Source organism: Pan troglodytes, chromosome 21, assembly GCF_028858775.2.
Source record: "Pan troglodytes isolate AG18354 chromosome 21, NHGRI_mPanTro3-v2.0_pri, whole genome shotgun sequence".
Classification (NCBI taxonomy): Eukaryota; Metazoa; Chordata; class Mammalia; order Primates; family Hominidae; genus Pan; species Pan troglodytes.
In genome coordinates this window covers 41,018,540-41,045,658 of record NC_072419.2, presented here as the reverse complement: position 1 = coordinate 41,045,658, position 27,119 = coordinate 41,018,540, and the positions used below count along the sequence as shown (strand labels likewise).

The window sequence follows — 27,119 nt, the reverse complement described above, 5'->3', positions numbered from 1 at the left end:
GGGCACAGTTCCAGCACTGTGATTTGATTTAAGAATCCTGGCTGGGCAGAGTTCCAGGGAAGGTAGGGCAGGAGGACCGTTTGAGGCCAGGAGTTGGAGATCAGCCTGGGCAACATAGCAAGACACTGTTTCTTTTTTTTTTTTTTCTTTTTGAGACGGAATCTTGCTCTGTTACCAGGCTGGAGTGCAGTGGCACCATCTTGGCTCACTGCAACCTCCGCCTCCTGGGTTCAAGCGATTCTCGTGCCTCAGCCTCCTGAGTAGCTGGAACTACAGGCGCCTGCCACCACACCCAGCTAATTTTTGTGTTTTTAGTAGAGACAGGGTTTCACCATGTTGGCCAAGGTGATCTCGAACTCCCGACTTCATGTGATCCACCCTCCTCGGCCTCCCAAAGTGCTGGGATTACAGGCATGAGCCACCAGGCCCTGCCAGCAAGATACTGTTTCTACAAAAAAACAAAAACAAAAAAAAAGGCCGGGCACGGTGGCTCATGCCTGTAATCCCAGCACTTTGGGAGGCCGAGGAGGGCGGATCATGAGGTCAGGAGATCGAGACCATCCTGGCTAACACGGTGAAACCCCGTCTCTATTAAAAATACAAAAAATTAGCCAGGACTGGTGGCAGGCACCTGTAGTCCCAGCCACTTGGGAGGCTGAGGCAGGAGAATGGCGTGAACCTGGGAGGCGGAGCTTGCAGTGAGCTGAGATTGCACCACTGTGCTCCAGCCTGAGCGACAGAGCGAGACTCCATCTCAAAAAATAAAAAAGGAAATTGCCAGGCAGTTTATTCAGCAGGATTTCCATGTAGGGTACAATAGTTATTTATTGTTGCATAACAGATTGCCACAAATTTAGTAGTTTAAAACAACATACATTTTTATTATGGCATGGGTTTCCATGGGTCAGGAATCGGCATAGCCTAGATGGGTCTTCTGTTTCAGAGTCTCTCACAGGAGGTAGTCAAGGTGTCAGCCAGGGCTGGTGTCTCATCTTAGCGCTTGGCTGGGGAATAATCTGTTTCCAAACTAACTTGGTTGGTGACAGAATTCTCTTCTTGAAGGGATGTTGAATTGAAGGGCTTGGTTTCTCACTGGCTGATGGCTGGAGGTTGCTCTGAATTCCTTTCCATGTAGCTTCTTCAACATCACAAAGCTGAGAAAGGAATAGCAAGTCTCCTAGGAAGATGGAAGTCACAATTTTTTATAATCATGGAGTGGCATCCTATCACATTTACCATAGTCTGTTAGTTAGAAGCAAATCACCAGGCCAGTCCATACTCAGGAGGAAGAGATTACACAAAGGCATGAACACCAGGAGGCTGGAGTAATTGGTGGCCATTTTACAAGTCTGTCTACCACAGACTTCTTTAGAAAAAACAATCCTAAAATTTGTATGGCAGGCACCACAAAAGACCTTGAGTAGCCAAAGCAATCCTGAGCAAAAAGAGCAAAGCTGGAGGCAGTACACTTCTTGACTTGAAAGTATACAAAACTATTGTAACCAAAACAGCATGGCACTGGCATAAAAACAGACACATAGACCAATGAAACACCATAGAGAACCCAGAAATAAATCCACACATTTACAGCCAACTGATTTTCAACAGAGACACCCAAAACATACATTGATAAAAAGACAGTCTCTTCAATGCATGTGCTGAGAAAACTGGATATCCACATGGAGAAGAATGAAACTAGACCCCTATCTCTCACCATATACAAAAATCAACTCAAAATGAGCTAAAGACTTAAATGTAAGACCTGAAACTATGAAACCACTAAAAGAAAACATAGAGGAAACACTTCAGGACATTGGTCTGTGCAAAGATTTTATAGATAAGACCTTAAAAGCACAGGCAACAAAAACAAAAGCTGGCAAATAGGATTATATCCAGTTAAGAAAGCTTCTGCACAGCAAAGGAAACAGAGTGAGGAGATAACCTGCAGAATGGGAGAAAATATTTGCAGACTATTCATGTGACAAGGGATTAATATCTGGAATAAAGAAGGAACTGAAATGTTTCAACAGCAGAAAAACAGTCTGACTTTAAAAATTGGGTACTTGATCTGAATAGACATTTCTCCAAAGAAAATGTAAAATTGTCAGCAAGTATATGAAAATCTGCTTAACATCACTAGTCATCAAGAAATGCAAATCAAAACCACAATGAGATATTATTTCACCCCAGTTAAAATAGTGGCTATTACCAAAAAGATGGAGAAAAGGCAACTATTATATACTGTTGATTGGAATGTAAATTAGTACAGCCATTATGGAAAATAGTTATGGAGGTTCCTTAAAAAGCCAAAAAGAGGGCTGGGCGCAGTGGCTCACGCCTGTAATCCCAGCACTTTGGGAGGCTGAGGCGGGTGGATCACAAGGTCAGGAGTTCGAGACTAGCCAGGCTACTATGGTGAAACGCTGTCTCTACTAAAAATACAAAAATTAGCTGGGTACAATGGTGGGCGCCTGTAATCCCAGTACTAGGGAGGCTGAGGCAGGAGAATCTCTTGAACCTGGGAGTTGGAGGTTGCAGTGAGCCGAGATCATACCACTGCATACTAGTCTGGGGCCTGGGCAACAGAGTAAGACTCCGTCTCAAAAAAAAAAAAAAAAAAGCTAAGAAGAGAACTACCATATGATCCAGCAATCCCACTAATAGGTATATATTCAAAGGAAAGGAAATCAGTATGTCAAAGAGACATCTACATTCTCATGTTTATTGCAGCACTATTCACAATAGCCAAGATAGAGAATCAACTTGTGTCCATCAGTACATGACTAGATAAAAAAAATGTGGTATATATACCATAAAAGAATGAAATCTTGTCATTTGTAGCAACATGCATCAGCCTGGAGGACATTATGTTAAGTGAAATAAGCCAGGCACAGAAAGATAAATGCCATATGTTCTTATATGTGGAAGGTAAAAAAGTTGATCACAATAGAAGTAGAGCGTAGAATAGGCCAGGTGTGGTGGATCACACCTGTAATCCTAGCACTTTGAGAGGCCCAGGTGGGTGGATCGCTTGAGCCCAGGAGTTTGAGATCAGCCTGGGCAATATGGCAAAACCTCATCTCTACTAAAAATATGCAAGAAAATTACCTGGGCGTGGTAGTGCGCACCTGAAAATCCAGCTGCTAGGGAGACTGAGGCACAAGAATTGCTTGAAACCAGGAGGCAGAGGTTGCAGTAAGCTGAGATTGTACCACTGCATTCTAGCCTGGGTGACAGAATGAGACTGTCTCAAAAAAAAAAAAAAAAAAGGGTATAAGAAATAGAGAGTAGAACAGAGGTTACTAGAGTCTGGGAAGAGCAGGGGAAGGATAAAAAGGAGAGGAGAGACTGGTTAATGGATACAAAATTATAGCTGGATAGGACGAATAAGTTCTAGTGTTCTCTAGCACTGTAGGATGACTATAGATAAAAATAATTTATTGTATATTTTCAAATAGCTAGAAGAGAGGATTTTGAATGTTCCCAACACAAATAATAAATGAGGTGATGGATGTGCTAATTAGTTACTCTGATTTGATTATTACACATTGTATACATGTATCAAAATATTATACTGTACCCCATGTATATATACAGTTATGTGTGATTAAAATAATTTTTTTGAAAAAGAAAGCGGAAGTAACATGTTTTATATATTTTATATTTAAAATATAAATATTGCTCATGATGTTAAATATTCTCAAAAACATTAGTCTCAGTGGGAAGCAATATTTGAGTATATTTAAATTGTTTAACCACTTCTGTTGTTGAACCATCAACAGAATATTTTGATGAACTTTTTTTTTTTTTTTTTTTGAGACAGGGTCTCACTCTGTTACCCACGCTGGAGTACAGTGATGCAGTCATGGCTCACTGCAGCCTCAACCTCCCAGGTCCAAGCAATCCTCCCACCTCAGCCTATTGAGTAGCTGAGACCACAGGTGTGCCACCACACCCAGCTTGCTTATTTATTTATTTATTTATGACAGGGTCTCCCTCTGTCACCCAGGCTGGAGTGCAGTGGCGTGAGCTCGGCTTACTGCAACCTCCACCTCCTGGGTTCAAATGATTCTCCTGCCTTAGCCTCCTGAATAGCTGGGACTACAGGCACCTGCCACCACGCCCGGCTAATTTTTGTATTTTTAGTAGTGATGGCGTTTCACCATATTGGTCAGACTGGTCTCCAACTCCCGACCTCAGGTGATCTGCCTGCCTCAGCCTCCCAAAGTGCTGGGATTAAGGCGTGAGCCACCACGCTTGGCCTAAATTTTATTTTTGTAGAGATGGAATCTCACTGTATTGTCTAAGCTGTGATGACGGTTTTTTGTTTTTTTTTTTAAACGGTGTTTCTCCCTGTCACCCAGGCTGGAGTGCAGTGGCGCAACCTCCACCTCCCGGGTTCAGGCATTTCTCCTGCCTCAGCCTCCTAGTAGGTGGGATTACAGGTGTGTGCCACCACACCCAGCTAATTTTTTGTATTTTGGGTAGAGACGGGGTTTCATGATGTTGGCCAGGTTGGTCTCTCGAACTCCTGACCTCAAGTGATCCGCCTGCCTCAGCCTCCTAAAGTGCTGGGGTTACAAGTGTGAGCCTCTGCACCCATCAGTGATGAACTTCTTTGAATATAAATCTTTGACCACAAAATCAGTTATTTCATTAGGTTAGATTCCTAGATTGTTAAGCTTATGGTTAAGATGTTAAGGATAATTCTATTTGCTTATATTTAAGCAAAATGTAAATGTTAATCTATTTCATTGTACATTGCCACAATTATTTTATTTTTAAATCTTCCAGTTTGATGAAAAAAGACACATTTCACTTTGTTTTTTTTTTTTTTCTTCTTTTTTTTTTAGACCAAGTCTTGCTCTGTCACCCAGGCTGGAGTACAGTGGCGCCGTATTGGCTCACTGCAACCTCTGCCTCTGAGTTCATGTGATTCTCCTGCCTCAGTCTCCCGAGCAGCTGGGATTACAGCTGCGGGCCACCACACCCTGCTAATTTTTGTATTTTTAGTAAAGACGAGGTTTCACCATGTTGTCCAGGCTGGTCTTGAACTCCTGACCTCAAGTGATGCAGTCGCCTTGGCATTCCAAAGTTCTGAGATTACAGGTGTGAGCCATCATGCCTGACCTGTTTTTCTTTGATTACTTACGAAGTGTAGCAAGCTTTTTGATCATTGATTATTTTCATTTCTAATTTTATAAATCGCTGGGCATGGTGGCTCATGCTTGTAATCCCAGCACTTTTGGAGGCTGAGGTGGGTGGATCACTTGAGCCCAGGAGTTGGAAACCAGGCTGGGCAACATGATAAAACCCTGTCTCTACAAAAAATACGAAAATTAGCAGGGCATGGTGGAGGCTGAGGTGGGAGGATCACTTGGGTCCATCTACTCGGGAGGCTGAAGTGGGAGGATCACTTGACTGCATTGAGCTGGGAATTGTGCCACTGTCCTTTAGCCTGGGCAGCAGGGTGAGACCCTGACTCAAAAAACTAAAACAAACAAAAATGTATAACTCTCAACTTGCATTTTGCCTTTCAGTTCATGTGCATTTTGACTTGCAAAAATTTTAAAATAATGTAATTATATAATTAAACCTATATTTTGCTTAGTTGTTTCGAACAGTTCATGAACTGATATATTTTAATATGTAACCAATATATGATCATAGTATTATTTTGTTTTTATATTTTCACCAATTTTTTTTTTCTTTTTTTTGAGACGGAGTCTTGCTCTGTTGCCAGGCTGGAGTGCAGTGGTGCAATCTCGGCTCACTGCAACTTCCGACTCCCTGGTTGAAGTGATTCTTCTGCCTCAGCCTGCCAGGTAGCTGGGATTACAGGCATGCGCCACCACGCCCAGCTAATTTTTGTATTTTTAGTAGAGACGGGCTTTCACCCATGTTGGCCAGGATGGTCTCGATCTCCTAACCTTGTGATCCGACTGCCTCGGCCTCCCAAAGTGCTGGGATTACAGGTGTGAGGTGCTGGGATTACAGGTGTGAGCTCCTGTGCCTGGGCTAATTTTGTATTTTTAGTGGAGATGAGGTTTCTCCATGTTGGCCAGGCTGGTCTTGAACTCCTGAACTCAGGTGATCTGCCTGCCTTGGCCTCCCAAAGTGCTGGGATTATAGGCGTGAGCCACCGCACCCAGCCTATGAATGATTTTTTAATGTGTTGTTTAATTTGATTTGTCAGTATTTTGTTGAGGATTTTTGCATTAGTGTTTATCACTGTGTCTATCATCTTTTTTTGATGTTTCTTTGGTTTTGGTATCAGGGTAATATTGGCCTTGTAGAATGAGTTTGGAACTATTCTCTTCACTATTTTTTGGAATAGGTCGAGTAGGATTGGAATTAGTTCTTCCTTAAATGTTTGGTAGAATTCAGCAGTGAAGCCATTGGATCCCAGGCTTCTTTTTTATTGTGGCTTTTCCTTATGGCTTTGATCTTGTTTTTTGTTTTGTTTTGTTTTGTTTTTGAGATGGAGTCTCTGTCGCCGAGGCTGGAGTGCATTGGTGCAATCTCGGCTCATTGCAACCTCCACCTCCTGGGTTCAAGTGATTCTCCTGCCTCAGCCTCCCGAGTAGATAGGACTGTAGGCACGTGCCACCATGCCTGGCTAATTTTTGTATTTTTAGTAGAGACAGGGTTTCACCTGATCTTGTTACTTGTTACTGGTCTGTTCAGGTTTTGGATTTTTTCATGGTTAATCTTGGTAGATTGTATGTGTCTAAGAATTTGTTTCTTCTAGGTTTTCCAATTTATTGGCATATAGTTGCTTATAGTAGCCTCTAACGATTCTCTGAATTTCTGAAGTATCAGTTGTAATGTCTCCTTTTTCATCTCTGATTTTATTTATTTGGGTCTTCTGTCTTCTTTTGTTAGTCTGGTTAAAGGTTGTCAATTTTGTTTATCTTTTCAAAAAGGCAGCTTTTCATTTCACTGATCTTGTGTATTCTTTCAATTTCATTTATTTCTGCTCTCATCTTTATTATTTCTTTTCTTCTACTAATTTTGGGTTTGGTTTGCTCTTGCTTTTCTAATTCTTAAAGATACATTGTTAGGTTGTTTATTTGAAATTTTTCTACTTTTTTAATGTAAATGCCTATAGCCATAAACTTCCCTCTTAGTCCTGCTTTCACTGTATCTCACAGGTTTTGGTATGTTGTGTTTTCATTATAATTTATTTCAAGAAATTTTCCAATTTCCTCCTTAATTTCCTCATGGACCCACTGGTCATTGAGGAGCATAGTGTTTAATTTCCATGTGTTTGTATAGTTTCCAAAATTTCACTTATTATTGATTTTTAGTTTTATTGTGGTCATAGAAGATACTTGATGTTATTTCAATTAAAAAAATTTTTAATACTTGTTTTGTAGCCTAACATGTGGTCTGTCCTTGAGAATGATCCATGTGCTGAGGAGAAGAATGTGGATTCTGCAGCCATTGGATTAAATGTTCTGTAAATATCTTATTAAGTTCATGTAGTCTGTAGTGCAGATTACATCTGATTTTTCTTGGTTGATTTTCTGTCTAGATCATCTGTCCAGTGCTGAAAATGGGATGTTAAAATCTCCAGCTCTTACTGTATTGGGGTCTGTCTTTCTCTTTGGCTCTAATAATATTTACTTTATATATCTGGGTGCTCCAGGATTGTGTTCATTTATATTTATAATTGTTATATCTTCTTGCTGAATTGACCCCTTTATCATTATATAATAACCTTCTTTGTCTCTTTTTTATAGTTTTGTCTTGAAATCCATTTTGTCTGATCTAAGTATAGCTACTCCTGCTCTTTTTTGGTTTCCGTTTGCATGGAATATTTTTTTTCCATCCCTTTGTTTTCAGTCTGTATGTCTTTGTAGGTGAAGTGTGTTTCTTGTAGTCAGCAGATCACTGGGTCTTGTTTTTTGTTGTTGTTGTTCATTCAGCCACTTTCTGTGTCTTTTCATTGGAGAATTTAGTCCATTAACATTCAATGTTAGTATTAATAAGTAAGGACTTATTCCTGCCGTTTTGTTATTGGTTTTCTGGTTGTTTTGTGGTCTTCTTTTCCTTCTTCCCTTCCTTCCTGTCTTTCTTTTAGTGAAGGTGATTTTCTCTAGTGGTATGTTTTAATTTACTTTTTATTTCTTATCTGTTGTATTTTTTTATTTGAGTTTATCATGAGGGTTGCAAATAATATCTCATAACCATTATTTTAAACTGATAACAACACTGATTGCATAAACAAAGAGAAAACTAATAAAAACTCTACATACTAATTTTGTTCCCCCCACTTTTAAACTTTTTGTTTGTATTTTTATCTTATTGTACTGTCTGGAAAAGTTGATGTAGTTATTATTTTTAATTGGTCTCTTAGTCTTTCTACTTGAGATATGAGTAGTTTATACACTACAATTACAGTGTTATAATATTCTGTGTTTGTCTGTGTACTTACTATTACCAGTGAGTTTTGTACCTTCAGATGATTTTTATTGCTCATTAACGTCCTTTGCTTTCAGATTGAAGAATTCCCTTTAGCGTTTCTTGTAGGACAGGTCTGATGTTGATGAAATCCCTCAGCTTTTGTTTGGGAAAGTCTTTATTTCTCCTTCATGTTTGTAGGATATTTTCACTGGATATACTATTCTAGGGTAAATTTTTTTTCCTTTCGCACTTGGAATATGTCATACCACTCTCTCCTGGCCTATAGGGTTTCCACTAAAAAGTCTGCTGCCAGATGTATTGGAGCTCCATTGTATTTTTTAAAATTGTTATTTGTTTCTATTGTCTTGCTGCTTTTAGGATCCTTTCTTTATCGTTGACCTTTGGGAGTTTGGTTATTAAATGTCTTGAAGTAGTACTCTTTGGGTTAAACTGGCTTGTGTTCTGTAACTTTCTTATACTTGAATATTGATATCTTTCTCTAGGTTTGGGAAATTCTCTGTTATTATTCATTTGAATAAACTTTCTGCCCCTCTCTTTCACTCTACCTCCTCTTTAAGGCCAGTAACTCTTAGATTTGCCCTTTTGAGGCTATTTTGTATTAATAGATCTTGTAGATGTGCTTCATTCTTTTGTCTCCTCTGACTTTGTATTTTCAAAGAGGCTGTCTTCAAGCTCACCATTTTTTTCTTCTTCTTGATCAATTCTGCTGGTAAGAGACTGATGCATTCTTTAGTATGTCAGTTGCATTTTCAATCCAGAATTTCTGCTTGATTTTTTAAATTATTTCAGTCCCTTTGTTAAATTTATCTGATAGGATTCTGAATTCCTTCTGTGTGCTATCTTGAATTTCATTGAGTTTCCTCAAAACAGCTGTTTTGAATTCTCTGTCTGAAAGGTCACATATCTCTGTCTCTCTGGAATTAGTCTCTGGTACCATATTTAGTTCATTTGGTGAGGTCATGTTTTCTTGGATTACCTTGATGTTTGTGGATGTTTGTTGGTGTCTAGGCATTGGAGAGTTAGGTATTTATTATAGTCTTTACAGTCTGGGCTTGTTTTTACCCATCTTTCTTGCGAAGGCTTTCTGAGTATTCAAAGGGACTTGAGTGTTGTGATCCAGGTCTCTTGTCACTGCATTTGTATCTACATTAGGTGGCACCCCAAGTGTAGTAAAACTGTGGCTCTTGCAGACTCATAGAGGTACCACCTTGGTGGTTTTAGGTAAAATCCAGAATAATTCTCTGGATTACCAGGGAGAGAGTCTTGTTCTCTCCTCTTACTCTCTCCCAAACAACTGGAATTTGTCTGTCTATGCTGAGCTACCTGGAGCTAGGGGAGAGGTTACACAAGCACCCCTGTGGCCACCCCACCACTGAAACTACACTGGGTCAGACCTAAAGCCAGCACAGCACTGGGTCTCTCGCCCAAGGCCTGTAGTAACTACCACCTGGCTACCACCTGTGTTCTTCACTCAAGGCCCTAGGGCTTTACAGTCAGCAAGTGGCAAAGCCAGCCATGCTGTGTCCTTCCCTTCAGGGCAGCAAGTTCTCTCCAGCCCTGGGTGGGTCCAGAGGTGTTTGGAAGCCAGGGCCTGAAGTCAGAAACCTTAGGAATCTATCTAGTGCTTTGTTCTGCTGCAGCTGAGCTGGCACCCAAGTAACAAGACAAAGTCCTTCCCGTTTTTTCATCCTCTTTCTGCAAACAGAGGCATCTTTCCCTACGGCCGCCACCACCCCAGACCTGTGGCAAGCACCACCTGGCTACTGCCAGTGTTCACTCAAGGCCCGAAGGCTCTTGAGTTAGGTTGTGATGAATGCTGCCAGGCCTAGGACTCTCCCTTCAGGACAGTGGGCTCTTGTCTGGCCCAGGGCAGGCCCAGAGCCTCTTTGAAAATACGCAGTCAGAGGAAACAAAAGAAAAAAGAATGAAAATGCCATCCAAGAACCAAGGCCTGGAATTGGGGACCCCGAGAGCCTGCTTAGTGCTCTTCATAGCCCAAATAGTAAAGGGAACTTTGTCTTGTAGCTTAGTGTCTCTGGTACCTAAGCTGGAAGCTCTGTCTCCCAGGCTGGAGTACAATGGTGTGATCTTGGCTCACTGCAGCTGCCGCCTCCCAGGTTCAGGTTCAAGCAGTTCTTCTGTCTCAGCCTCCCGAGTGGCTGGGACTACAGGCATGCACCACCACGCCCAGCTAATTTTTGCATTTTTAGTAGAGATGGGGTTTTACCATGTTGGCCAGGCTGGTCTCGGACTCCTGACCTCAGGTTATCTACCCACCTCGGCCTCCCAAAGTGCTGGGATTATAGGCATGAACCACCATACCCGGCCCCTTTACTCCTCTTTCTTTTCTCAAGCAGAAGGAGTCTCTCCCTGTAGCCACCACAGCTGGGAATGTGCTGGGTCATACTTGAAGACAGCATGTCTCAGTCTCACTCATGGCCCCACGGCAAATACCACCTGGCTATCAGTGCTGATTATTTGGGGCCTCATTGGTCTTTAGTCAGCAGGTGATGAATGCTGCCAGGGCTGAGTCCTTCCTTTCAAGGCAGTGGGTTCCCTTCTGGCCCAGGGTATGTCTAGAAATGTCATCCAGGAGCTAGGGTCTAGAATGGGGACTTCAGGACTCTGCCCTCTCCTACTGTGGCTGAGCTGGTATCCAAGTTGCAAGACAAAATCCTCTTTTACTCTTCCCTCTCCTCTCCTCAAGCAGAGGGAAGGAGTCTTTCCTGGAGCTGTGAGCTATGCTGCCTGGGCTTTGGGAAGAGGTGGCACAATTACTCCTTGGCCGTGCTGGCTGATGGTCCAGGTTCTTATCATGAGTCAAATGACTCATGGGGAAATGTAGCCAGAGGAGCCCCCTTCAAAAAAGGAGATAAAAAGCAGGAGACATTTTTGTTGTTGCGTATCTGAGATGGGGTAAGAGTAGAAATATTGATACTAAGTGTTTAAGAGGTTTTATTTATAGCTAACTTTTGTTTTCAATAGGTAATATATTCACATGGTTCAAAAGAAAAACATTATTCAAAAAGATACATAGTGAGAAGTCTCGATCTCACCCTCAGCTCCCGTGGACCTTTATGGTCTTTTTCTTCCAACCTTTTTTTTTTTAATTTGAGACGGGATGCTAGCTTTTTTGCCCAGGCTGGAAAGCAGTGGAATTCCAGCATGCTGGAATGCTGATCATGGCACACTGCAGCCTCAGTCTCCTCAGCTCAAGTGATCCTCCCAATTCAGTCTCCTGAGTAGCTACAAAACCCAGTCAATTTTTTATTTATTTTTTTTAGTTGAAACAATATCTCACTGTGTTGCCTGGGCTGGTCTCGAACTTATAGGCTCAGGCTGGAGCTCAGTGGCACAATCACAGCTCGCTGCAATCTCTGCCTCCCGGGCTCAAGTGATTCTCTCACCTCAGCCTTCTGAGTAGCTGGGACTACAGGCACACACTACCACACCTAGCTAATTTTTTGTATTTTTTTGTAGAGGCAGGATTTCACCATGTTGCCCAGGCTGATCTCAAATTCCTGAGCTCAAGCAATCGGCCCTCCTCAGCACCCCCAGAGTGATGGGATTACAAGCATGAGCCGCTATACCTGGTTCTAACTTTTTTAATATGAAATATTTCAGGTCGTGTGCGGTGGCTCACACCTATAATCCCAGCACTTTGGGAGGCCGAGGCAGGAGGATTGCTTGAGCCTAGGAGTTTGAGATAAGCCTGGGCAACATAGGGAGACCCTATCTCTACAAATAATCAAAAAATTAGCTGGGCATGGTGGTTGTGCACCTGTAGTCCCAGCTACTCTGGGGCTGAGGTGGGAGGTTACTTGAGCCCAGGAGTTTGAAGCTGCTGTGAGCTGTGATCATGCCACCGCACTCTAGCCTAGGTGACAGAGCAAGACTCTGTCTCAAAAAAAAAAAAAAAAAATTCAAACATATAGAAAAGTTGAAACAATAATACCATGAAGACCATGTAGTTTAAACAAGTGTTAACATTTTGCCATATTTGTAATATCTACCTTTGTTGAATAATTTGAAAACAAGCTGCAGACATAATGACACTTTATAACCCTGTGCTTTAGCATGCATCTTCTAAGAATAAAGAACATTCTCTACCTAATTACAAATAACATTACCACACCCAAGAAAATTAAAAATAATGCCCTAATACCTTCTACTCAGTTCACATTCAGTTTCCCCCAGCTGCCTAAAAAATTATTTCAAACTGTTTTCTTCAAACCAGATCTGAGTAACATTTCTGCATTGCAGTTGGTTGTTGTGACTTTCAGTCTCTTTTAATCTAGAACTCTATCCTTCCCCTATTTTTTCCCCCAAGATTTTGGCTTTTTGAAGAGACCAGACCAGTTTTATTGTAGCAAGTTCCATATTCTAGTTCTGTCAGATTACGTTTTCTTGTGATTTTTCTTGTTGCTCTATCTCTTGAATTCCTGTGAAGGAGAAATTACGTTGAAGACTTGTTTAGACCTAGGTTAGGCACTTTTGGTAATAATACATCATAACTTAGTCTGTGTATTTAAAGTTACATCACATCAAGAGGCATAAATGAAGAGTCTCACTCTGATTGTTGCTGAGTTTGATCACTAGGTTAAGCTGGTGACTGACTGTCACATCTTCCCATTATAATGGTACTCAGTTTTTCCCCTTTGCAATTCGGAAGTAATCTCTGGAATGATCCTTTGGCACTGTGGTAACCTGTTTTCCAACAATTTTCGATCATGCAAAAATGATTTTTAGCAACCTGTGATCATCCTTGCCTGAATCATTTATTTCATTTGGGGTTGCAAAATGGTGATTTTGAAATTCTTTCTTTGCTTCTACATTTATTAACTGGTAGTCTTCTGTAAGAGAGCTTTGCCACTCTACCGAGGATGAACCCTTCTAAAAAGGCTGTAAATTGCTTATTTCTTTCTCTTTAATTATCAATCTTCAGAATAAGTCATTAATGTCATAGTTACCTCCAATGATGGGAAGAAGTGTTTTTTTTTAAAGTTTTTCACTCTCTGAGTTATTGCTGGAGATTCATGGATTCTTATTCATGATATCAATTTTAGTCATTATTCTCTTTTGGTACTCAAATTGTCTCAAATTTGCCCAGTGGAAAACCCTTAAAACTGGCTCCTGTGTTCTTGTAACACACTCCTCATTAGTATGAGTGCTTCCTTCCCTCTGGTATAACATCATTTTTTAAATTCACCTTGTAAGATAACCATTTTTATTGGTCTTATGTTTCTTTCTAGAGTATTTTAGCACTAGCATGTATAAAATATTTTTTCTCCCCTTTCCCCAAAAAAAGTAGCACAAGGTACTCAATGGTTTACTCTGTTTTTTTTCCTCTCAAAAATATATCTTGGAGATCTTTTTGTGTCAGTACACAGACAGCATTTTCCTTCTTGCTGTGTTTCTTTTTTTTTTTTTTTGCATTTCATTTTGATGGATGTTCTATAATTTAAATCAGTCCCATTGATGGACATCTGGGTAATTTCCTAACTTTTCTATTACAAGCAGTGCTGTAGTGCATAACACTATACATATGTCATCTTATATGATGATAAGTGTATCTGTAGGATTGCTATCCAGAAGTGGAATTGCTAGGTTAATAGTTTATGCAATTGTAATTTTTTTTAAGAGATGAAGTTTCACTGTGTTGCCCAGACTTGAGTGCAGTGGCTATTTACAGATGCTATTATAGCTCACCACAGCCTTGAACTCCTGGCCTCAAGTAGTCCTCCTGTCTTAGCCTCTCAAGTACCCAGGATTACAGGTGTGTGCCAGCACACCCAGCTTGTAATTGTGATTTTGAAAGACATTACCTAATTGCTGGTGTACCAATTTGCACTACCGCCAGCAATGAATAAGAGTGCCTGTTTCACCATAACCTGGCTGGGAACAGTAAATTATCAAATTTTTGGTGTTTTGCTAATCTGATGAGTGGAAAATTGTTTTTTGCTTCTTTTGTGTGAGGGTAAACATCTTTTCATATGTTGAATGTTCGTTTGTATTTCTTTTTCTGTGAATTTTCTGATCATATTCTGTGTCCATTTTTATACATTTGTCCAAATTGATCTTTTTATTTTATGTGTCTGTATAAGCACATATACATACACATACCTATGCATATTTTTTTTCTATATCATTCTATATAGGGAGATTTGTTCTTTTATCACTGATATGATTGCAAATTTTTTTTCTTAGTTTGTTGTTTTTTTGACTTACAATGTTTTTTGCTTTGCAGAATTGATTTTTTTTTGCATTTGAACTTATCAATCTTTTCTCTTATGGCTTTATTATTACTTTTTTTTGGAGACAGGATCTAGCTTTCTTGCCCAGACTGGATTGCAGTGGCATGATCATACTCACTGTAACCTCAAACTCTTGACCTCAAGTGATCCTCCTGCTTTAGTCACCTGAATAGCTGGGACCACCGGCATGCACCACCATGCAAGTTCCATGCATAAGTTTTATATCTACAGTAAATATTTCAAGACTTAAACTGAAAATTTAATGAAAAATATAATGTATAGATATTATGGATAAAATAGGAAAAAAACTTATACCTAAAACTTTGTGAAGTTTAAAAAGCTAAATTTGAAATCCTGTTAGAAAAGCGGGTCTTGTATTTTGTATGTGTACAAAATATTTTGTTTTGGGCTCTAAGCATATGCAGATAGTGTGACCTGATGTTAATTAATCTTGACAGAATTAAGAATGAAGGTATGGAGAGGGCTCTAAGGCTTAAAGTGACAGTTTTATGATTCTTAAGTGAAGCTTGTATAAGTCTGTGAGTTTTGCTTCTACAATCTTTGAATGCTTGCTGATGAGTGGCCTAAAATCTCAAAAAAGGCTGGGAGCAGTGGCTCATGCTTGTAATCTCAGCACTTTGGGAGGCTCAGGCGGGTGGATCGCTTGAGCCCAGAAGTTCAAGACTAGCCTGGGCAACATGGTGAAACCCCGTCTCTACCAAAAAAAATACAAAAAAATTATCCAGATGTGGTGGCATGCGCCTGTGGTCCCAGCTACTTGGGAGCCTGAGGTGGGAGGATTGCTTGAGCCTAGGAGGTTGAGCTGCAGTGAGCTATGATCTGTTACTGCACTCCAGCCTGGGTGACAGAGTGAGACCCTGTCTCAAAAAAAAAAAAAAAAATCAGAAAAGATAATCTTTGTAGACTTAATGAAAACCCTATTTTAACATTCTCTAAAGATGCCAATGCTGACTTGATAACTTGTGATATTTACATTGACTTTTGTTGAAAAGATAGGTTATGTCTTTAATTTCTATATAATACTGTGGTTTTATTTTATTTCTCTCTCTCTCTTTTTGTTGTTGTTGTTGTTGTTTGTTTTTAGAATTTTGATTTGGCTGCTGGGCTGCTACCTTGAAATCCAAGCCCTAAAAATGCCAGCTTCTTTGGACTTAGAAGATGACCTGGATAAATGATAAAAATTAAGAAAGAGATTTTGGTGAGTGAAACCTTATGCAAGAGAGTTAATAAAGCCAACTTAATGCTTATTCTTTTTTTTTTTTTTCTGATACTGTCTCTCTTTTGGAAAAACTGTCTAGAATGCATTTATTATTCTTGGAGACATTTAATAAAATACAGATGCTATTCTGTTTTTAAATCTGGTTTTTACTACAAACTATGTAGTTTCTCATCTTTTTTATAAATGATAATCTTAGGTTTCACTGTAGAAGACAATGAAAGACCAGTAAACAATACTTATTTTTAGAATTTATGTTGATTAAAATGATAATAGGATATTGTACTTCAAATAAATACCTTTGATTAAAAACAGAAATATATGCTGAAAGTTGCAAACTCAACATAACTCTAGTTTGATGCTGTATTTAGATCTGAGGTGAGCTAAAGCCCAGCAAAAATTAGACTGTTTTTATCTTGAAATTTCTATTTCCCTCCCTCCTAGCTTTTGTATAGCACTCCAATAACAGATCCTGGCAGTCCCCCGCTGGGAGCTATGTCATAATGGGTTTAAATTGGCACAGGGGACTCTTCAGAAGTGCTTCATAAGCCCACATGAGAAGTTGCTAATATTAGAACATTTTTTGCATCATCTCCCTGCCCTCTCTCCTTCTTCTTTTGAGAATTTCCTTCATGTACAGTATTATGACAGGGGTTTGTGTATGTGCCTTGGTGCCCTAACATCCTTAGATTTTTATCTCAGTTTGTTGAAGTGACTACTCTGGCAAGCAGTCATTGTTTACATTAAATGTAATTTAAGAGTTTATTGCTGGTTTTCCTTAAAGACACTGACATTTGCAAGTTACTGAGAAGTAGTTTTTGTATCTAGAAAGTTTTTTTTTTCTTTCATTCTGAGACTTAAGAGCTTTGTGCCAGGAGCAGAAGGCCGTCATTTCTGCCAGGGTGAGCAGTGCATTGAGGTACGACCAGTCCTTCACTCCCAGATCCTAGGAGGAAAGAAGGAGTGCTATTAGGAACAAAGAAGGAAGCAAGCACTGTAGAGCTGTTGCCACAAGCAGCTACTCTTCTATGTAAATCTTTATCTGACTGACAAAGACTGCTGCTCCCTACTTAGAGAATACTCATGATGGGTGCACAATTGACATTTTAAAGCAGTAAAAAGATACAAGAAAAATTACCTAGGGAAAATACTTTTCTAAAAGCATGTTTCGAGAAGAAATTAAATGTGCTACTTTCTGTATGGAGTGGGCTGAGTTCTGAGTTGTTAAAAATGCATCAGGTTGAAATGCATGTAACATAAATTAGCCATTTTAAAGTGAACAGTTCAGTGGCATTTAGTAGATTCACATTGTACTACAACCACCACTTCTATCTAGTTCCAAAACATGTCTGTCACTCCAAAATGAAACTTCATAACCATTAAGATGTCCCATTCCCCATCCCCTATACCTCCCGCTCACAACCACTAATCCGTCTGTCTGTCTCTGTGAATTTACCTATTCTAGATATTTCATACAAATTAGGCCGGGTGTGGTGGCTCACGGCTGATATCCCAACACTTTGGGAGGCTGAGGCGGGTGTATCACTTGAGGTCAGGAGTTTGAGACTAGCCTGGCCAATATGGTGAAACCTCATCTCTCCTAAAAACAAACAAAATTAGCCAGGCATGGTGGTGCGTGCCTGTAATCCCAGCTACTTGGAAGGCTGAGGCAGGAGAATCACTTGAACCTGGGAGGCAGAGGTTGCAGTGAGCCAAGATCACGCCACTGCACTCCTGCCTGGGTGACAGAGCCAGACTCCGTCTCAAAAATAATAATAGGCCAGGCGCGGTGGCTCACACCTGTGGTCCCAGCACTTTGGGAGGCCGAGGCGGGTACATCACGAGGTCAGGAGATCGAGACCATCCTGGCTAACACGGTGAAACCCTATCTTTACTAAAAATGCAAAAAATTAGCTGGGCGTAGTGGTGGGTGCCTGTGGTCTCAGCTGCTCGGGAGGTTGAGGCAGGAGAATGGCATGAACCTGGGAGGCGGAGCTTACAGTGAGCCGAGGTCACACCACTGCATTCCAGCCTGGGCAACACAGCGAGACTCCATCTCAAAATAATTAAATAAATAAATAAATAATAAAATAAATAAATGGAGTTATGCAATATATGACCTTTTATGTCTGACTTCTGTTACTTAGCATATAGTTTTTGAGGTTTATCTCCATTGTAGCATGTATCAGCACTTCATTCCTTATTATATCTAAATAATATTCTATCTATATGTATCTACCACACTTCGTTTATCCATTCACCTGTTAATGGACATTTGAGTTTTTGGCTATTGTGAATAATGTTGCTGTGAATATATGTGTAATTTAGAGTTATTCTTAATTTTTTTTTTTTTTTAGTAGAAATGGGATTTGCCACGTTGGCCAGGCTGGTCTCGAACTCCTGACCTCAAGTGATCCACCCGCCTTGGCCTCCGAAAGTACTGGGATTACAGGTGTGAGCCACTGTGCCCGCCCGGCCTTTCTTAAATTTTGTTTTTACATTAATGTTTTTCAGTGAATATTCTTCCATTTAAGGCAGGAATAATTGCTGTAAAGAATATTATTTTATTGTTATGCTGTGTGTGACTATAACACTTTGACATTTACTGAGTATTTATAGTCATTTTTAATTTTTTTGAGACAGAGTCTCACTCTGTTGCTCAGAGCAGCAATAGTGCAGTAGCACAATTTCGGCTCACCACAACCTCCACCCTTCCCCTCACTCCCCTCAGGCTCAAGGGATTGTCTCACCTCAGCCTCATGAGTTGCTGGGACTACAGGCACACACCACCAGGCCCAGCTAATATTTGTATTTTCTGTAGAAATGGGGTTTCACCATGTTCCCCAGGCTGGTCTCAAAAGCCTGAGCTCAAGCCGTCTGCCCACCTCGGCTTCCCAAAGTGCTGGGATTACAGGTGTGAATCACCACACCTAGCCATAGTAAGCCTTTACGCAAAGTTGGAGTAGGAACTTGGGGAACTGCTGATAAACCTGTGACACAATATCAAGATACCTGTAAATACAATGTCAGGCATTTGATGCCTCAGTAATCAGAAAAACTGTTGGATTTCCTCCTTGTAGGGCTTTACAATAACCTTTTTATCCTTATATTTTTCTAAAGGTAAATTATTTGTTAGATGAGTAAGAAAGATACCATTGTTGTCATTGGTTGACTTCCATAGATTGAAACTTGAAGAAATTGCATTTGATCACTGCTATTTACTTAACTTTTCTCATTACTACTACCATAGTTCCCTCAAAGTTTGTTGAATAAAGCTTTCTAGATGCTGCTTCATACAGCACTTAAGATGAATTGTTGATTTCCTAATATCAGGCTTCCACGTAACCTATAGTATATACTTTTTTGTAAGTTGTAACTTGAAATTTTCAGATGCTTTGAACTTGACACATAATCTAGCAATTCATTGGCACACCAAGGCAAAACATCAACCTGCTAAAGAGATTTATTTATTTATTTATTTTTGAGACGGAGTTTCACTCTTGTTACCCAGGCTGGAATGCAATGGCGCTATGTTCACCGCAACCTCGGCCTCCCAGGTTCAAGTGATTCTCCTGCCTTAGCCTCCCAGTAGCTGGGATTACAGGCATGTGCCACCATGCCTGGCTAATTTTGTATTTTTAGTAGAGACGGGGTTTCTCCATGTTGGTCAGGCTGGTCTTGAACTCCTGACCTCAGGTGATCCGCCTGCTTCGGCCTCTCAAAGTGCTGGAATTACAGGCTGTTTATTTAATCTTCAACTTTAAAACCTACATGTCCTTCAGTTAAGCCTAAATATGAGGTAGGAGGTGGAAATCGACTCCAGAGGCAGGGCTTGAACACCAGACCAAATTGATGACTAGCTAAAACAGGGATGGGGCAGGAGCAGCTTTCCATAAGACACATCCACCAGTGTGCCATGTCAGTTTACCATTACCATGACAACACCCAAGACTTACCACCCCTCTCCATGGCAATGACCTGACTACCCAAAAGTTACCATACTTCTGCTAGCGATTTCTGCATAAACCACCTGTTAATCTACATGCTTAAAAGTAGGTATAGGCCAGGCACGATGGCTCACGCCTGTAATCCCAACACTTTGGGAGGCCGAGGCGGGTGGATCACCTGAGGTCAGGAGTTCAAGACCAGCCTGGGCAACACGGTGAAACCCCATCTCTACTAAAATGTGTCACTGCGCTCCAGCCTGGGCGAGACAGAGCTAGACTCCATCTCAAAAAAATTAAAATAAATGAAATACATGAAAGTAGATATAAATATAACTGCTGGCCAGGTACAGTAGGAGGCCAAGGTGGGCGGATTGCTTGAGCTCAGGAGTTCGAGACCAGCCTGGGCAACACGGTGAAACTCCATCTCTACTAAAATACAAAAAATTAGTCAAGCGTGGTGGCATCTGCCTGTAGTCTCAGCTAATTGGGAAGCTGAGGCAGGAAAATTGCTTGAACCTGGAAGGTGGCGGTTGCTGTGAGCTGAGATCACACCACTGCACTCCAGCCTAGGTGACAGAGCAAGACTGTCTCCAAAAAAAAAAAAACTTAGGTATAAATATAATTGCAAAACTGCTCTGAGCTGCTAGTCTCAGCACACTGCCTATGGGGTAGTCCTGCTCTGCAGGAGCAGTCACAGAGTTGTAACACTGCAGCTTCAATAGAGCTGTTTTCTTCTACCCTACCCTGGCTCACCCTTAAGTTCTTTCCTGGGCGAAGCCAAGAACGCTTCAAGGCTAAGCCCCACTTTGGAGGCTTGCCGGTCCTGCATCAAATACAGGTTAATTTGTAAATGGCAAAGTTTGTTTTGAGGTTTTTCCTCAATAACTTGTTTCCTAGGCCTATTAAGCCATCTCCAAAATTGATCTCTTTTAATTTTTTTTTTTTTTTTTTAAGAGCGGGAACTTGCTCTCTTACCCAGGCTGGAGTGTAGTGGCACAATCATAGCTCACTGTAGCCTTGACTTCCCAGGCTCAAGCAGTTCTGCCACCCTAGCCTCCCATGTAGCTGGGACTACAGGTGTGCATCACCACACCTGGTTAATTTTTAAATTTTTTTTATAGAGTCGGGGTCTTACTGTGTTGGCAGGAGTGGTCTCAAAATCCTGGGCTCAAATGATCCTCCAACCTCAGCCTCCCAAAGTGCGGGATTACAGGCCTGAACCACCACACCTGGCCTATTTTGTGTTTTAAAAAGATCCCTGTGGCTGCTGTCTGGAGACAGATTGGAGGACAATAAGATTGGAGGCAGGGGAGACCTGAAAGCGCACTTTTTAATGGGGTTGGTTTTTTTTTTTTCATAAATTTGTTTAAGTTTCTTGTGGGCTCTGGATATTAGACCTTTGTCGGATGGGTAGATTGCAAAAATTTTGTCCCATTCTGTAGGTTGTCTGTTCACTCCAATGATAGTTTCTTTTGCTGTGCAGAAGCTCTTTATTTTAATTAGATCCCACTTTCAAGTTTTTTGTTGCAGTTGCTTTTGGCGTTTTTATCATGAAATCTTTGCCCATGCCCATGTCCTGAATGATATTGCCTAGATTTTCTTCTGAAGTTTTTTAGTTTTGGGTTTTACATTTAAGTCTTTAATCCATTTTGAGTTAATTTTTGTAAGGATGGCGTAAGGAAGGGGTCCAGTTTCAATTTTCTGCATATGGCTAGCCAGTTCTTTCAGCACCATTTATTAAATAGGGAATCCTATTTAGTCATAACAGTCTCTCAGATCACAGCACAATCAAATTAGAACTCAAGATTAAGAAGTTCACTCATAACCACACAACTATATGGAAATTGAACAGCCTGCTCGTGAATGACTTTTGGGTAAATAATGAAATTAAGGCAGAAATGAAGAAGTTCTTTGAAACTAATGAGAACAAAGAGACAACATACCAGAATCTCTGGGACAGTGTTAAACAGTGTTAAGTGGGAAATTTATAGCACTAAATGCCCACATCAAAAAGCTAGAGAGATCTCAAGTTAACAACCTAACATCTCAACTAAAAGAACTGGAAAATGAAGAGCAAATAAACCCCAAAGCTAGCAAAAGATCAAGAAATAACCAAGAATAGAGCTGAACTGAAGGAGATAGAGATGTGAAAAACCCTTCAAAAAAGCAGTGAATCCAGAAGCTGGTTTTTTGAAAAAAATTGATAGATCACTAGCTATAATAGATCGCTAGCAGGACTAATAAAGAAGAAAAAAGAATTAAATAAGCACAATCAGAAATGATAAGGGGGCTATCACCACTGACCCCACAGAAATACAAACAACCATCAGAGAATACTATAAACACCTCTATGTACATAAACTAGAAAATCTAGAAGAAATGGATAAATTCCTGGACACATACACTCTCAGCTGAACCAGGAAGACTGAACCAGAAAAAAATTAAATCTCTGAATATACCAATTAACAAGTTCTGAAATTGAGGCAGTAATAAATAGCCTACCAACCAAAGAAGTTTCTTTAAAAATTATTTTTTCTGGAGGGAAAGCCAGCAATTTTTCATAGACTGACTTTCAATTTCTCTCTGTTTTTTTTTTTTTTTTTAAGTACTGTGTATTGCCCATAGTATTGTTAAACTGACAATTCCTGTATCTGCCAGTAGAAGATTTTCCAGATCTAGATACATAGTCCTCATGTCATGACCAACGACCTGTTTAGGGAGACTATCAAAGTCCAGGCTTTTTAGTTAGTCTCCTTTCTGGTTAAAGATTCTTTTGGAAAATGTTTCTTAGATTTTAAGATGTTTTCTTGCAGTTGTTCCAACTTTGGAATAGCTGCTAAATAGTCATAGTTTTTTAGGCAGTCATCATTTTTCCTGCTAAGCAGCAACTTTTAAGCCCTAAAAATCTTCATTAGTTTTGTTTAATTACCTCTAAAGTTTATTAAAAATCTGTAAAATGCAGATGGCAGTCAAATAAGGGCAGTGGTATTAATTTGAGATTTTCTGACTGCTGTTGTATCTTTTTTTTTTTTTTTTAATTTTTAAAAAATTTGAGACATGGTCTCGCTGTTACCTAGCCTGGTCTGGAGCTCCTGGGCTCAAACAGCACTCCTGCCTCTGCCTCCCAAAGTGCTAGGGATACAGGTATGAGCCACTGACCCTGCTGTTGTTTCTTAACCACCCAAATCAGTTTCATTGTAACAGTCATAGCACTAGAAAAGGATATAATTGCCAGAACACAAGGTGCTCTGCTCATATTTGGAAGTATTTTTGCCATATTTACTTATAACAGAAGAATTTTTCCCCCAAGGATTGCTTAGGTTGGTTTTTGGAAAGCCTTTGCTGTTGAAGTTTAGTCAGTAGTAATTTTTTTATTTTATTTTATTTATTTATTTTTGAGATGAAGTCTTGCTCTTGTCCCCTAGGCTGGAGTGCAGTGGTGCGATCTCAGCTCACTGCAGCCTCCACCTCCAGGGTTCAAGTGATTCTCCTGCCTCAGCCTCCCAAGTAGCTGGGATTATAGGCGCCTGCTACCATGCCCAGCTAATTTTTCTATTTTCAGTAAAGACGGGGTTTCACCATGTTGACCAGGCTGGTCTTGAAATCCTGACCTCAGGTGATCTGCCCACCTCAGCCGCCTAAAGTGCTGGGATTACAGGCGTGAGCCACCGTGCCCAGCCTATTTTATTTTTATTTTTAGAGACAAAAATGTTGCTATCACCCATACTGGAATGCAGTGGCACTATCGTAGCTCACTGCTGCCTCGAACTCCTGGGTTTGAGGGATCCTCCCGCCTCAGCCTCCTGAGTAGCTGGGGCTGTAGGCATGCACCACCACACCCAGTTAATTTTTTTATTTTTTGTAGAGACAAGGTCTCACAGTGTTGCCCAGGCTGGTCTTAAATCGTTGCCCTCAAGCCATCCACCAGCCTCACTATTTAAAAAAGAAAAATTGGTTGGACATGGTAGCTCATGCCTGTAATCCCAGCACTTTGGGAGGCCAAGGTGGGAGGATCACCTGAGCCTAAGAGTTTGAGACCAGCCTGGGCAATATGGCAAGATCCAATCTCTACAAAAAATTTTAAAAATTAGCTGGGCACGGTGGTACACGCCTGTAACCCCAGCTGCTTGGGAAGCTGAGGCGAGAGGATCACTTGAGCCCAGGAGGTTGAGGCTGCAGTGAGCCATGTTTTTGCCACTACATTCCAGCAACAGAGAAAGACCATGTCTCAAAAAAATAAATTAAAAAAAAAAAGTTAAACGGTGTTTGAGTTACTTTTTTTCATTTATGCAAGGAATATAACCATATTACAGCAGTTTTGTATTTCCTAATGATTTGCAGCATATTTGGAAAATAGGAAAATAAAATTTATCAATGATCCTACCAACCTAATATAGTTGCTTTTTAGGGGATTAATTTTCTTATCCATCTTTTTTTTAAGAAACTTGTAATTATAGTTACAAGTATAAAGTAATAATTCGTAATACTTTAATAATATAAATAAGTGCCATAAATAAAGGCTGGACATGTGCCATAAATAAATAAGTGCCATAAATAAATAAAAGGTGGCTCATGCCTGTAATTCTAGCACTTTGGGAGGCCAAGGTGAATGGCTTGCCTGAGCTCAGAAGTTCAAGACCAGCCTGGGCAACATGGCAAAACCCTATCTCTACTAAAACTACAAAAGATTAGCCAGGTATGATGGTGCTTGCCTGTAGTCCCAGCTGCTCGGGAGGCTGAGGCAGGAGAATTGCTTGAACCTGGGAGGTGGAGGTTGCAGTGAGCCGAGATTGTGCCACCGCAGTGCAGCCTGGGCAAAAAAGTGAGACTCTGTCTCAATCAATCAATCAATCAATGTTGTATTATAGTTAAAATTATAAGGAATTATTTTATTAGAACATTTGTGGGAGGTTCTTAGGTTTCCATGCCATTTTTGCTTACCGCAAATGCTGAAAATTAATGTTCATTCATTTACTTTTGGGTTAAGTATGTGATCTTCAATCCCCAAACTAACAGAGGAAATGGCCACACTGTGTGATCTTTAATACATGTACTCTTTGGTAAGCAGCATACCTGAAGATAGCAGAAAATGTAACTTCTTTATATCTAAAATTTAGGAAGCAATTTAATTCTGTCTGGAACACAGTTCTTTACCTCCATAAAGATTACCTGTCCATATCAACCCCCTTTTTTTTTGAGACGGAGTCTTGCTCTGTTGCCCAGGCTGGAGTGCAGTGACGCAACCTCGGCTCCCTTCAACCTCCACCCTCCTGGATTCAAGCAATTCTCCTGCCTCAGCCTCCCTAGTAGCTGGGATTACAGGCATACACCACCACGTCCAGCTTATTTTTGTGTTTTAGTAGTGGCAGGGTTTCATTATGTTGGCCAGGCTGGTCTCAAACTCCTGACCTCAAGTGATCTGCCCACCTTGACCTCCCAAAGTGCTGGGATTACAGGTGTGAGCCACTGCGCCCAGCCCTTTCATATAAGAATTTTTAAGTGTTTATTTCAGAATCATTATTTTCAGCCATTCCACTGTTAATAACCCTTTAAAAGTTGTTTAAAATGGTTCATGAAAGACTTCAGAATTTTAGGTAATCATCCAGTTGCTATTAGTCAGGTCTGGTTGTGCTTTGTAGTTTGGAGAAAGAAGAAGGCTTTAGAAACCTTGGCTCCTTTTAAGCTTTTGTCAAGACAGAAGTAGGGGGAGTCTTGGGGAGCCCCTTGCTCTGTGGGGTCAACCAAAGGCCTATAATTCTCAAAAAGTATGTACTTGTTTTATTTTCTTGTGATCCTTTGTTCCCTTCTCCTGACATTCTAGCTTATAAAAAAGTAGCATATAACATAATAAAAAGAATGTTAAATTTAAGACTAGTGTATTTTTATTTTTGGTAACTGTAAGAACTAATTGTTTTAGAATGTCATAATTAAAATAGCTTATCTTCTCTGTAATTTCTTAATTTTTATAGTATTTTCTTATTGTCAAATAAATTATAATTTTCATAGAACTATGAATTATACATTGTTGAATGCATAACTATGCATTGTAATGCTCTTTTGCATCTTCTCTTTTCAGAAGTTTTCTTATTGTCCTCTTGGCATATGCTTCTGGAATAATATTCACCATGGTTTTGGATGACCTTCCAAACTTAGAAGACATCTATACTTCCTTGTGTTCATCAACAATGGAAGACTCAGAGATGGATTTTGACTCTGGACTAGAAGATGATGACACAAAAAGTGATAGTATTTTGGAGGATTCCACAATTTTTGTGGCCTTCAAAGGAAATGTAGATGATAAAGACTTCAAATGGAAATTAGATGCAATATTGAAAAACGTGCCCAATTTGTTACACATGGGTAATTTGCTTTAATTATTTTTTCTTCCTGTTACTGTTTTTGAAATGTTTGCCCTTCCATGGTTATCTTGAGTTTTACAAAGCAAGTTTGTTAAATTGGGTCAAAAGGCTGAATTTAAGCACAGAGGTGGAATTTTAGGATTTTAAAAATATACATGTTTTCTTTCTTTTTAAGTACATAGAAGAACTGAACATAAAGTATTGCTTATTATGGTAATTGTTGAATAATCTTCTCGAGTGGATAAAAGTAATTCTCAAGACCCAAATTTATTTGTTTTTAACTCTCTGGTTTTCATTTTCCTTACCTGTAAATTGAAAAGGTTAAACTGAATCTTTAAGGACCCTTAAAGCTTAGAAAACTTATTATTCCATGAATCTGCTTATAATATACTTTAAATTTATTCCTTTAACTTTTATGTCAGAAGTCACTAGCTGACAGCTTGCTGGATCCAGTCTGCAGGCATTTGTTATTTGGCCCACGTTAGTGTTTGAGATTTAGTTTGTTTTCAGTGTTTGAGTTTCATTGCCAGTGCTTTAAAAATTGAGTTATATTGCATGAAAATCGGGATTTTTACATTTGTCTTTAAAAATAGGAAGATCTGATAACATTGAGTTCTCCCTGTCTCCCAGATGGTAAGAAGTAGCAGCTGCTTCTGAGAGCAGCCCCACTTCACCACAGTTCCCATCTGGCTTCTTCACACATTTAGATTACCTGTCCATATCTTACGGGCATTTGTGGTTTTGAACCTTGATTTAGACGTTCTCTATTCTAGTTAGCACAATTATCTAATCCCTTCGGACATAGTGAAAAGCCTAGATTTATTCCTTTTATCACAAATCCTAAATTGATCAAGAGCTAATTAGCTTTCTTTTAAGGCTTGGGGGTTTTATC

The 27,119-nt window shown here is 40.0% G+C and overlaps 1 protein-coding gene across 11 annotated transcripts in view; it reads left to right on the top strand.

Moving 5' to 3' along the window:
- NCOA6 (nuclear receptor coactivator 6) overlaps positions 1-27,119 on the top strand; it is a 110,489-nt gene that overhangs the window by 17,278 nt on the left and 66,092 nt on the right. For 10 of the 11 annotated variants that reach the window (XR_010154202.1, XM_063802843.1, XM_009437078.5 and 7 more), the window contains 2 exons: positions 15,790-15,903; positions 25,945-26,228. Coding sequence is in view for 10 of the 11 variants with exons in the window: in XM_063802843.1 (XP_063658913.1) it covers positions 25,994-26,228 (235 nt within the window). In the remaining variant the exon portion in view is untranslated. Of the gene's footprint in view, positions 1-15,789; positions 15,904-18,281; positions 18,374-25,944; positions 26,229-27,119 lie in introns of those variants that run through there. The other variant, XM_063802841.1, reaches the window with a different exon arrangement.